Source organism: Tripterygium wilfordii, chromosome 4 (genome assembly GCF_013401445.1).
Source record: "Tripterygium wilfordii isolate XIE 37 chromosome 4, ASM1340144v1, whole genome shotgun sequence".
NCBI classification, from domain to species: Eukaryota; Viridiplantae; Streptophyta; class Magnoliopsida; order Celastrales; family Celastraceae; genus Tripterygium; species Tripterygium wilfordii.
The window spans coordinates 6,590,064-6,602,993 of NC_052235.1; the positions used below are offsets into that span (position 1 = coordinate 6,590,064).

At 36.5% G+C, this 12,930-nt stretch overlaps 1 protein-coding gene across 2 annotated transcripts; it reads right to left on the reverse strand.

Annotated features, from left to right (window-relative positions):
• Nucleotides 1-60: 60 nt before the first annotated feature.
• On the reverse strand, nt 61-12,403 carry LOC119997229 (DNA topoisomerase 2-binding protein 1-A). Of its 2 annotated transcripts, XM_038844108.1 has the most exons (18): nt 12,062-12,401; nt 11,920-11,962; nt 11,158-11,279; nt 9,988-10,095; nt 9,268-9,412; nt 9,059-9,150; nt 8,486-8,579; nt 7,875-8,346; nt 7,468-7,610; nt 6,896-7,263; nt 4,860-5,027; nt 3,286-3,576; nt 2,751-3,158; nt 2,625-2,669; nt 2,452-2,537; nt 1,024-1,114; nt 625-813; nt 61-437 (listed from the first exon to the last, which is right to left on the reverse strand). In XM_038844108.1, the coding sequence occupies exons 1-17, from the start codon at nt 12,239-12,241 to the stop codon at nt 733-735; spliced, it is 2,937 nt and encodes a 978-aa protein (XP_038700036.1). In that variant the 5' UTR covers nt 12,242-12,401; the 3' UTR covers nt 61-437; nt 625-732. The 2 variants fall into 2 exon arrangements, with proteins under 2 accessions (XP_038700036.1, XP_038700037.1); XM_038844109.1 differs by lacking the exon at nt 61-437 and having other exon boundaries at nt 701-813; nt 2,623-2,669; nt 12,062-12,403.
• Nucleotides 12,404-12,930: the final 527 nt, after the last annotated feature.

Below are 12,930 nucleotides of genomic sequence, written 5' to 3' on the forward strand. Positions count from 1 at the left end.
AATCCAATCATGATTCATGCATGATAGCTAGTACATACTTCATGAAGTTGATAATAAGTATTAAAAGGATAACATGGATTAAAATACATTTCTTACAAAATTAATAACATCTTCAACTACATACATTCACACCATACGCATTAACCTTCTCAATTCACAAATGGAATCATGTGTCATCCTTAATTTGCAGACGATTGAGAATAATTTATTTGACTCAAAAACTAAAGATAATCCACTAACCACTATAGTTATGTTTCCTTTACCAATATCACCTGATCATAAATGTTTTTTCAAGCAAGATTGATTCCTTCAAACCTGAACCTTTCTTGAACAGAAGAAATGTAGGTTGTAGCCTTGATATCAACACTTGCTTCTGCAGCCACCTCAAAAAGGGCCCCAAATGGTTTGCCAATTGCCATTCTCTGGATTAATAACATCTGTCCAAGATTAAGGATGGAATCAAAGACTTCAATATACAATCATGATATAACACTCTTACAAAATTATTCCCAAAGGGTTGAGACACCATCTTAGTCCCATTCTATGAAAGCATGGTCTCTTTTCCCTTCCTTCACAAACACCTTGGCTAGGCCTCAAAAGACATTTAAGGCGAGAAATGGTTACCTTGCATATGCCAAAAGCAGCATTAGGCTTAAATGGAAGCTTCATCTTCCCAGATATTTGCTGACAAACAGAATTTTATTTTCTTTCTTCTGCACAACTTGATCGACTTCAACACGTGCTGCTACTACGAGTTCGAACTCTGTCTATAAGCATTTGTCTGCCAGACAAATCTTCTTCATAACCAACAACCTATATTTCAAGCATTGACATTATCATCAAGCTAAAAAAATATGGTATAGCAAGGACAGAAAAAAGTTCGAAACCAAAAAAAAATACATGGTTTCCCGAGTCAAAGTGCTCTGTATCATTCCAAAGTCAACACGTTATTCATACATTAAAAATGGCATTTTTAATATATGCAAAGACCAAAGAAAATTCAAGATGGATGAGAACTGAAACCTGAGATTCTGTTTGTGTCTCACTAAAACCATCGTATATTCTCTCTTTCAGATCTTCAGAAGGATTGCAGCTACCGTCTTTTTTCCCCGTCCTGAAAAAGTAATTTCAATATCAACTATCGAGTCAAAAAAACCTGAGTGAAGTAATAAGCAGCCATCACAATTCTAAGACATTTATCCTCTCTTTCAATGGGAACTTCGCTGAAAACTCATCTTGCATGCCCTCTTAAGGCTCTTATAGAAAACTTAAATAATACAAATAATTAACATTCAAAGGAATTGCCTTCTAAAGTTTGAGAAGGTCAATAGTGTTGGAAAACAAGTTTGGCTTCAGAAACCTTCTTAGACTGACTCATTCTTTTGGTAGCAGGAGTAAGTATCTGAGACATATGATAACATGCCAGAGTTTGTAGGACAAATTTACAATTCAGCATCACTATCTCAGGTCACAGGCCTGTCACACTTTCCCACAAATTTAAGCTATACAATCCCGCAAATTGAAGCTGTCAATCCCATGACAAGCAGAAAAGGGAAAATCTGCCCATGTTATAGTGCGTGGAGAAAGTAGAGTCATGCAGATGTTCGAAGGGAACAAAAACTATATAAAATTGGAAAAAAAAATGTTCTGAAGAATAGAAGAAGATGCAACTTGGGTCCTACTCCTTCAGCGTATCCTTCACTGGAGAATATATTTCAAAATGTCAGTTGGGTAATCTTTGGACTATGGCTTAGAGAGGGAAATAACACAGCGTCTGTTCTTGACATGTTATGCAAAGCAGCTTAGACATTAGCATTCAATATCATCTTTTGCATAATGGAATGAACTGTAGGAATCTAAAACCCAAATTCTTGTCCACACAAAGCAGCAACTTCAAACACATGTTTATTACACGCTACCGTTTCCACAGACAAGAGTCACAAGATAGATCAGCTTAAATATTGAACTCTGTCCTACAGTTGTGAACACGAGGACATTTCTAACTGCAATCATAGAAGTTCAAGCTCATTTCCTACCACATACAAGAAACTCAGTAATGGGTGGGTAGATAAAAATGCTTTTGGCAAGCTAGTTCAACTGTAAAAAAGACATTAATGAAAGTATGATGGCAAATGACAGAAGTCAACTCAGCAGAAGGAAAACTCAAAAGTAGACAGAGAACAAATTGAGGATTGCAATGGTTTGTAACAATAATTACTAACAAATCAGTTTGAAGAAAAAATAAATTTGAGACTGTAATAATTTGAATCCGGGTCAGGAATACGTAAGACATGCACACCCATACCCACATGCAAACATGAAGAAACATACAAATGCTCAAGTTGATACCTAAAATCGACATTATAACCCACAATGATACAGATAATACATGCTCAGTAAATCAATCATTTGGATCAGATCTGTAACTTAAATAAGTTACCAAATGGTCACCTGTTTAACCAGTGCTTGGACAACCCAATGACAGGGTGAGAATCTCTATTGTCTCCACCAAGGATTGAACAATCAGATGAAAAAAACTGCTTTGGAATTAAGGATGGAAACTGATGCAGACGTCAATAGCAGAAGGGATGAAAGAATGACAAAAATATTATACATTAGGATACACTTCTACTGCCCCCAGTCCTCTCAGGAGACTTCTGGTCTTGAATCTTATGAGAAAACCAGACATAAAATAAACGACCCAGTAAATCATATGAACAATAAACCAATTGAAAATCATGTGTCCCTACCTTACTCGTCTGTTCCAACAGGTCCTCAATAGCTGCAGCCACATCAGGAACAAGATTACAAGGTTCCCCAATATCTTTTGATATGTCATCTCCATTGGAATTCAAGTTGCAAATAGAATCAGTTGCATGTTCTTCACCCAAAAACCGACTCTTCTCATTATCATCTTCTGAAATCCTTGCCCTTTTACAGTTAACACTTGATTGTTTTGTCATTTCCCTAGAGCTGTTAACTCCAATACCAGGTGTGATTATCGGCTCGTGCAATTGACTTACAAATTGAGACGGACTCTCCCCAGATAATGTTCGAGCAGCTTGGGTAGGAAACTGGCTCACAGTACAAAATCCTGCTTCTCGATCCTCTGCAGTAACTTCTTTTGGACAAAATGAATCCAGAGCAACAACTTCATTCTGACAAAGACCATAGGCCAGGTACATGTATTATGACATGATCACCCACACACACATTCAAGTTTATGAAAGGGAAGTAGTGTCTTAAAATATATCTAAAGAGGAAGAGTGAATTGTAGAAGTCTACCTGCCTGACACACTCATAAAGCCACTCAGAGGTAACTACGTGTATCCCCCACTTACAAGCTGCCTCATACTTGGGTCCATTGGCAAATTTACACAGTAGATGAGTGGCCTTTTTCGTCAGCTTCTCTGCAAATTTAGCTCCAAGAACGAAGCAGAAATTTCTCAGTAGTACTCGATCTTTCTCCTCATATTGTGAAACACAAAACCGAAAGCTTTGAAACCCGGGAAATGGAATCCGACAAGGGAGTGGAGAAAAAAGAATGTGACTGCCAATAGCCAGCAATGATCCGTCCTTCATCAACAATGTCACCATTAGTATTGGCCACTCTTCTTTATCTAGTAATTCCAAAATGCACTTGAAGAAATCTTAAGGTAATAACAAAACTAGTGTCAATAATGCCAATTAGAAATACAACTTACGCTACCATAAAGAAGGTTGTATATAATACCTGAGAGAAGCATTGTCCAACCCATGCATATGCACAAAACACATGGCTGGTTCCAACCTAAATTTCTCTGTGGGAAACAAGAAGACACAGATTCCCAACTTTTTTTGGTGTAAGAACTGGGAAAAGCTAATAGTCTCTTGCAACAAACATTCACATAAAGTACTAGCATGTCCTTTTTGCCACTACCCAAACTTCATTGTTAAGCTTTTTTCCCCAGTGAAGCAGAATGGTTAGTTTATCAGGTCATCTCAATAATTTTTATCTTCAATTACAAATCAACATACGAGGATTAATATTAGGTAAAATATGGTTCAGTCAGATGAAGCATAAACAGATTAGGCATCAAACTGAGATATTAATAATTAAAGCTAAGTCATTATCGGAAATAGAGCCACATAAAGACAAAGGGGCCATTGACCCTAGTATTTTTAACCTTCTATGACATAGGATAAGTTTACTAGTTTCCTTTAGTAATTATGAGAATTAGATTAATTATTTCCTTCTCTTATTAGAATTGTATTTCTCATAGAATTATCAGGAGTTTTAGTGTTAATAGAAGTTATGCGGTTTTTTAGAATGTTTTCCTAATTCTAGTAATTAGATTATTTTCTCCAATTCTAGTAGGATTAGTTTGATGTGCCTATATAAAGGTATGAATAGTGTTGTTAGAAACAATTTTGCCATTGAATAAACTTTAATTTCTAGAGCTAATGTGGTTTAGTTCTGGTTCTTCACACTTCCGTCCTGCGTCAATTTGTATTAGAGGAGGATTTCACCTCTCAAGATGGCCAACAACGTAGGAGGAATAAACTCTAACGACGTTGGTTGGGGGATTAAAGATGTTTGGATGGCAATTGAGAAGCAATGGCTTGAAATCAACATTATTTTCATATAGTTCTGAACTTCTGATGACAATTAACAGTTCAATGCTGTCAAATTTCTTACGTCGCATAATCACCAGAGAGTGTTATGGATCAAGATTGTGATGCTGTGGATTTTGGCCATCTAAAGATAGAAGTCTCACTTCTACCTCCAGCATTAAGCAATCATACCACAAAAAATATTCCCATAAGTCCATAACATATCTAAAAGAGAATAGTTACATATATGAACTATTAATGTTTACCTCTAAACAAGAACGGATCCAGTGACTGGATACATATGTAGTTTGGTAAGCATCTGCAGACTTTGCTATCACACCATGGCGTTCGATAGTATAGTGCACAGTATGTATTATATGGTCATCCACCAACTTTCCTCCCCCTTGATTGACCCATTGAACAATTTCAGCTCTCTAGCAGAGAAACAATTAATGGTTAATGAAAGAAATAAAAAATGAATAGGTAAAGAAACCAAAAAATATCAAATCCATACTAAAACTGGCAGTGCGAAAGGAAAGACTGCCAAGAAGCAATAAGTAATTAGAGGTTGAGGCTTGGCACTTTCTCGCATCCAACAAGGCTAAGCACAATTTTTTGCTCTCAATTATTCAAATTACTTGCTGGTTAATCTGGAAAGAGCGCAATTCTAGGATATTTCAGGACAGAGAGTGCTCGATTGGGGTTTTTTTGGATGGCTGGCTCTCTAAACTCAAGCTTTGTCTGAGTGGCTCTTGTTCTAATATTTTTGCGAATCTTAATCATTGATCTGTTTGCTTTGTGGGTTGCACCCCCTTGGTGCTGTTAATAAAATTTTGTTCTTTCAAAAAAAAGAAGTAAAGGCATGACAGGTTAGGCCACCAGATAACAGAGGTTTCAAATTATCCAGTTTCTAAGAACGTATATTGAAATTCAAGTAATGCCCTTCTGTTAAAATGCATAACTACATATTAAAGCGATGAACCTCCTTCCAATATTAATAATTAACAACTTGAACTACGAAATGATAAACAGAAAATTCTTTGATATAAGACTACTTAATATATTAGAGTACCTAGTAATATGGTGAAGAGAAGCTTTACTCTATATCTCGATGCTAATTACAAGCATGCATGTTACTCAAAAGCCTATTTGATTCTTCCTAGTTCCTACATGAGTAAACAAAAATATTATGTTTAATCTCCACAGTATTTCTGTGACTCACTCTCTTTGGATAGCACAAGCAACCTCTTTCTGAATCAAAGCCATTGCGCTCTGCTTGTGACTAGCACATTCAAACAGCTTGAGGGTTGGGATTAAGAATTTGAAACATAAGACGACTTAAATTAAGATGTCCATGATCAACCATTTATTTAGTGCGCAGAATTAACCATATTTTGAGGAATTAACAACCCAAATTAAATATTAGGGCTGCCATAAAATCAGTAAGAAGGGATTCGACAGAAGGGAAATGAATTCTGCGGCATAAAAACAGTCTTCATTTGTGGTGAAATTGTGAAAGGGTATACAGGTATTTGGGTAAGTAGATGGTTGATTGATGCACAAATGGTACATAATTTGGAGCAAACAAGCAAAAGAAGGAATGAAATAGCTGAAGTTCTGGGACTTTATGAATAATATCTGTAAACAGGAAGGACAAAGAAATTTAGGTTGTTAGTTTTGTCCATTAAACCATTAAGGTTGTTAGTTTTGTCCAGGTATCAATGGATAGTTTATTTAGGGCGTAGAGTTCAGTGACAAACAAATACTTTAGACATCACTGAGGGGCGAGGGCTAAAAGGTCAACACACTGTCTTACAAGAAATTATGGTAACTGTAATATAATTAAAATCATTCTCTTCCAACCAGTTCACTAAAAGAAAATAATGAGATAATAATGAAGAAAGCACTAAAACCCTTAGTGTACTATGAACATTTAGGTCAAAACATACTTCACAACATTCTCTTTTCTGAATGGGAAAAATAGAATGGGTATTTTGAAAGTTCAGGTTCCAATATTCCCCGCCCTGATTATGAAGCATAATTCTCTAATGCCTCAATTACAGTGGTAATTCTAGTTTGGCTAAAACTCCCATCATTCAAAGTTTTGCAATTTGCATTTCTGTAGCTCGAATATTTTTGAACAGATAGTCCAGTTAATCTCTCTTTAAGACTTGAACAAAGGTGAGATCCCAAGTTCAAGTCCCCTCTCATGCTAATAGCAATAATAAAAGAAAACATGACTAATCAAAATAAAAAATCTCATCATATGCTTACTTTGAAGTTATGAACCTTAACAGCTTACCCTATCTTCAGGAAACGAATTTGAAAAGCGAAAGAATTTCTGCTTAAATACATTTGATGACTTCCTGTTTTGAACAACTGGAGCAGTAGAATCATGCAGCGTCCTCTTATGATCATTAATGTGATCATTCACAGAAGGAAGTAAGCTTTTCTTGGAAAATCTCAATGTTGCTTCCAGAGAACCACCCCTGTCCATCTCAGCGCCAAGTGTCTGATCCATAATTTTTTCCAATGCCGATGACACTACAGTTCCAGAATTAGTACTGGCCAGTAACTGATCAGATACAATATTTGAATGAACTGTGGAGCTTTTACTTTGATTCGTACCAGTCATACCCATCACTGCTCCTCGGGTAGACTTCATAGATTCTAGCAACAAGAATGAGCAATTATTGAAAACTCTACTAAAAATTCATTGGATACTTAAAGCTTTCTTGACAAAACTATCAATCAAGACAATAAATAAGGATTTAAAATAAATTACAATGTACACCGATATTGAACAATACATAATACATTATGACAAACAGTCATGAGCCAGGTGATTAAAAGTAGGTACATAAAGCATCAAACCTTTGGGAAGCAGTAAATCATAGGCAACATGCCTTCGCAAAACAGGAACTTCTTTCTTCTCACGATCACAATCTTCAAGCCAGTTAGACCTAACTACATTAATCATACCCAAAGCTGCAAGGCCTCTGGCTTCCTTTTTTTCACTGTCACATCCTAGGAGTATGTGAGAATCAAGCAAAATCCAAGTGGGAAGGATAATTTTCTGGAATTTCATTCAACATGGAGTGCAAAATAAAGTAAAATATGCAACAAAAAAAAAAGGAATGCATGCAGAGAGTGTCATCATGCTCAAATCCAGTCAGAATGGTTGCTAACAAATCTCAATATTTCCAGAAATAAAAAATCATAGAAACAAGAAATAAAAAGGCACATATTTATGAGTATGCATTGTATAAGTTTAAACTCACGCTTCTGATGGAGTTCCAACAACAATGTGTGTTAGCCTTTCGTCAAAGGACATATACCGTGAGCCTCCCCCTTTACGTACTAAATTAACTAATTTCCTCATTTCAGAAGCTTCAAAGCCAGTAAGTACTATTCGACAATCTGACAAGTACATATCATTATCTTCAGATTGGGAATCATTAGCAACACAGCCATCAAAATTTACTTCATTTGTGGTCTCCACTGTAGGTACTTCACTATCTCCCATTCTGATAGAGATGGGATCATCTGCGAACATAGATGACATGTTCTGTGAAAGAGTTGTTTCAAGATCTGGATCAGTATGCATGTTTGATTCTGCAGGCACAGAGGAATGTGCAGATTGATTTCCAAAATCATTGCCTTGACTCTGCTGGGCCATCAAGCAACCACTCACAGTTTTCTTTGAAGATTTGGAACCACCCTGAACAGGATAGGACTCCTCATTAAGACATGCTAATCATCAAAAGAAGATGAATTCAAGGTTAGATATAATGGCAAAAGCATTGGCATGTGAGAGTTGAAAGACAAAATTGTATTCTAGAAACTCAAACAGCACCAGACCCCGTAGAAAACTAGTACCATATATAATTACCTCTTCTAGTCATTGATTGATCGAACCATTTCCGAGTAATAATATGAATGTGGCCCCATCTTCTTGCAACCAAATATTTGTCACCTTCAGGAGCTTAATAACAAGTCAAGGAAAATTTGTTTCTGCACTTGAATTAATTTCGGAATCCTAAAATCCAAATCTTCCAGGAGTTTACAAAGAAAAGTTTTACTCTAGAAGCAGTTATAAGGCATGTAAGAGAATGCAAAGTAATCGTCTTTCCTTGTCTAAACTCTAAAGAGCATTTATACGAGTTGCTAAAACATCCACAAGTTCATAATATAATTGTTTAATGCATGCTTGAAACAGACATGTAGCCAGAATGCACATACTATAAATTTAAGAAATGGACACAAAGTGGTCAAGGAAAAAGCAGGTTCCGATGGCCCCAGTGGAAACATGGCCTCCACAGAATGAGACACGGATTTGAGCACTTCGTTGCCCAAGCTCTAGTAAGAATTCCATAAATCAATTTGAGTTGTGTGCTTATGTAATGTGAATACATTTGTGCGATCCAAGACCAACACCTTAATCTCAACGAACTAGAAAGGATATATCAGAAATCAAATGCGTGCACTTCTTGGTCAATTCAGCAGAATACTTCCCACCATTTTGTACTATAAGCTTTTCAATCTCCTTCCGTTCATCTGAGAGCAATGAGAAATTTAGCATAGCTTGTAGAAATCATTTTAAATATACAAATTGCCTAAACACATAGAAACAGTCTATTATGTGCAGAACCCAAAGACAGTCTATATTATAACCTGCTGGAATTCTGGTAATACATATAGTTAACCCAGAAAATGGAAGAACTCTGTATGACTCCTGGGGGACAACACGGTGTTCATTCCAGCACTGATATAACCAATTAAGAGTAACAACTGGTTTCTGCAAAATATTTAAAGCCCACTGCAAGAAGACAGAAAGATGTTAAAAAAATTTGACATAATAATTTGTTGTGTGATGTGTCCCACAAAACTTGTTACTGTAAAGCATAAAGATTAAAATAATATACCACAGCCATTATAATTAACAACATCTGCAATGACCCAAAAATATCAACAAATAATTTGATTTCATAACCATTATTAGTCTTGTAAAAATTCACCTCTCACTCTCAGGCATAGTAAACGATGTATTCAGAATTCTAGATATCAAAAAGCAATATGTTAAGAAACTCAACATGAATCTAGAGGTTTATCGAATCGTTCCACCAAGAGGCAAACCATTCTAAAATCACCATTCAAGTTAATATGGGAATTTACCACAAAGCACGAAGAGAGAATATAGCTAAATAACATCACATATCACTATTTCAAAAATTAAGACATCCACACAACAAAAACCGAATCTCAAACCCAGTGTCAATTTTCTTTTTAGAGGAGGACTTCAAATGCCATGAATGATAAGAATAATGAGAAAGCTAACATTAGAAAGGAAGCCATTTGAAATTATAAATGGACAAAAACTTGGAAGCACTAAACCTTGTACTTTGCAGCCAAAACATTCTTTACAATTACAAAGCTAGCATCCGAAGATGCCTTTGTATGCAACACTCCTCCCATTGCTGTTACCATTTTTTCAATCTTAACCTGCAACAACAGTATACTAGATATTCAAAACCATCAACATAATAATACTGCGTTGGAAGCATGACCAGAGAACAACACATTCAAGGGAAGCTGCATATGAAATGAAATTAACCAACTTATTTGAGGAAGAATACTGTTGCCCGCATCAGAATACACACACACAAAAAAAATCATGGAAAGTAAAACAAACAAATATGGGTAATGTAGATTACACATTTGATTATTAGTTCTAAAACATTCACAAGATGAGAAAGCAATAGCCTAGAGTATGAGCAAAAACAGAAGAGCAAAGTCAAGAAACTGAAGCAAAAACAACATATGAGTATATCATATGACAACCCTAAACAAGCAAAAAGCACATTGAAAGAAGTCGTAAATGTACGAAAGCTAAAGCAAACAAGGCAGTGGTAAATAGACTCTAAGTAAATCAAACAAATCAGTGGTCAACTCCCAAACATATAAATTATATTTCTCATGTACCCTTTTAAAATTAGAAGTGCACCTTTAACAGTACGAGTAACAATAGAAACATCTGTGCAAATATGGACTAAATTTTCTTAAAACTGAGAACTTGAGAAAAATAAGATCTCCACCAGAGCTAGCTCCCACAAAATGCAGCCAAATCATGCAAAGTCTAGAACTTATGTATCATTAAACAAGCCAAGAATGCAATTTTCTAGTCAATTCCCTTGGTAATATACTAGTATCTTTTTTGGGGAATAGCAAGTCTCCTTGGTTATATCAGCCAATGCATGTCTTCAAATGTAATATAGTAGTTAAATGCGATGCAGATTACAAGCTGGTGTCAGCTTAAAGTATTAAAAAGGTCAGCTGAATTAATATACAGTGAAGGCTCTAGCTATAGAGGTGTTCCTGGCCCAGCAGCCAAGTGGTAGCTACTCCTTAGGATTTTGAATACGAATGTAAAAAGGATGCTATTAAAGAGAATTCAAATGCCATGCAAAGCTGAAAATTTTGAATGGGGCAGAGCAAGTTCTAAAGAATAATCACTAGTCTAATGCATATGATGACCAGAACATAGAAAAACTGGAAAACCAATACCTTTTCATCCATCTCAAAACCAGATACAAGTACTTTTAGACCATCCATAGCAAGGCAACATCTGAACCCTTGTTTAGGCAAAGCTCTATGCTCTTTTGCACATGAAAGAACACACTGAGGACCTGAATTATAGAATATATGCAAATCAAATGTCAAAAATGTGTACTACTAACATAAAAGGTATAGCATGCTAAATGCTCCATCACTGAAACTATGCCTAGAAAGTAGAAACATATCTTCCCATCAGCTTAACAAATAATACCCTAACTCCATGTGCAGGTTACTTAGCAACCACATTTGGCATCTCACCATTATGCAGGCACAATGTTGGTGGGTGCTTCAGCCCTCCACAAGAACATACAAACAATATCCTCGATTCCGCTGCATCTATAATGGGATTTACACATTCATGCTGGATGGCACTCATTATTGCGAAAATGATAACCTAGTTGGCTAAAAGCACAGAACAAGAAAGCAAATACGGAAAGAAATTCAACAATGGGCACACATAGTCACAGATGAAAGGCATATTTTTTTGGATGTCACACACACGAGGGCATGTGAGATTAAAGGAGGAGATCTTCGTTAAAATATGCCAGTACAGGAAAAAATTTATGACAGATTCGACTTGCAACAGCCCTAAAAGAATTGCAGGTTCATTTTGTACTTATATAATCTGTAATTTCCAAGGCAATTCAGTAAAGTCATAATTAATACAGTACTAAAACAACAATCAGCAATAGCTTCAAAATGATACCATACCGAGCACGTTGCAGCCCTTAGCTCTGAGATCCTCAAATTTCTCCTGTAAAACCAATTTTGGAAAGAGAAAATCAAGCTCAAAAAATACAAACAAAATTTGGAAAACAATTTAGGCTATTGGAATTGCGAGGTATTTGCTCACGTGGTCGGGAGAGGCGATGACGTGGTAATCTTCGGGGCCATTCCGGGAAGGGTCGCAGCATAGGAATACCTCTGCTCCGTTATGCTTGAGCGCATCGAGAAGCGCGTCGAAGATTTCCGGAGGCACCAGTTTCCGCGACATGAACACATTCGCTCCCTTGAACGTCTTCGTCTTCAACATCGCTGATTTCTTCCTCAATTCAGTTCACCGATTCTTATGCATGTATGTATACCTATGTAAATGCAGTGAACGAAGAGGTTGGCAAGTAGGAGAGAGCAAAAAGACCGTGTTAGGTTTTGGTCTCAAGTCACAATTGAATTTGAGGAGATTGGGAGCGAAAATAAAATAATGGAAAGAAAAAAAAAAAAAAAAAAAAAGAGAATAAACGCGGGAACTGGGAAGCGTATTTCGGGTTGTTTATTGGTGTAACCGAGGTGCACAATAGTCCTACCACATGGAAGATTCCAGTATTGAGACATGACCGAGGCCCATTAAACTCATGACCTCCCACTTGGTAAATTTCACGTGAAAGACTCCACAACTCCCATAAATCAATGAGACCTGATTGAGACCCATTGAACTTATAACCTTCCACTTACGTTAAAAGTTAGGACGGTCAAATTCACCATCTCAACCAACTTACAAATTTCAATAATAGAAACACCAATAGCACTTGAACTCACGACCTCCCACCCTCCCACTTACACTAAGAGTTAGCGCGATCAAGTTCACCACATCAATCAACTCGTAAATTGCGATAATAGAAACACTCAAGAGACTTAAACGCACAACTTCCCGCTCGCGCCAAGAGTTGTGTTGTGCCCATCTACGCCTACCCTGACAATTACACAACCTACATTCAAACACAA

Coding starts and splice junctions, on each gene's coding strand:
- LOC119997229 (XM_038844108.1), bottom strand. CDS start 12,241: ATGTTGAAGACGAAGACGTTCAAGGGAGCGAATGTGTTCATGTCGCGG. Junction 3,159..3,285: donor TTTATGAGTGTGTCAGGCAG/GTAGACTTCTAC, acceptor GGTCTTTGTCAG/AATGAAGTTGTTGCTCTGGA. Junction 814..1,023: donor AGACACAAACAGAATCTCAG/GTTTCAGTTCTC, acceptor CTTGAAATATAG/GTTGTTGGTTATGAAGAAGA.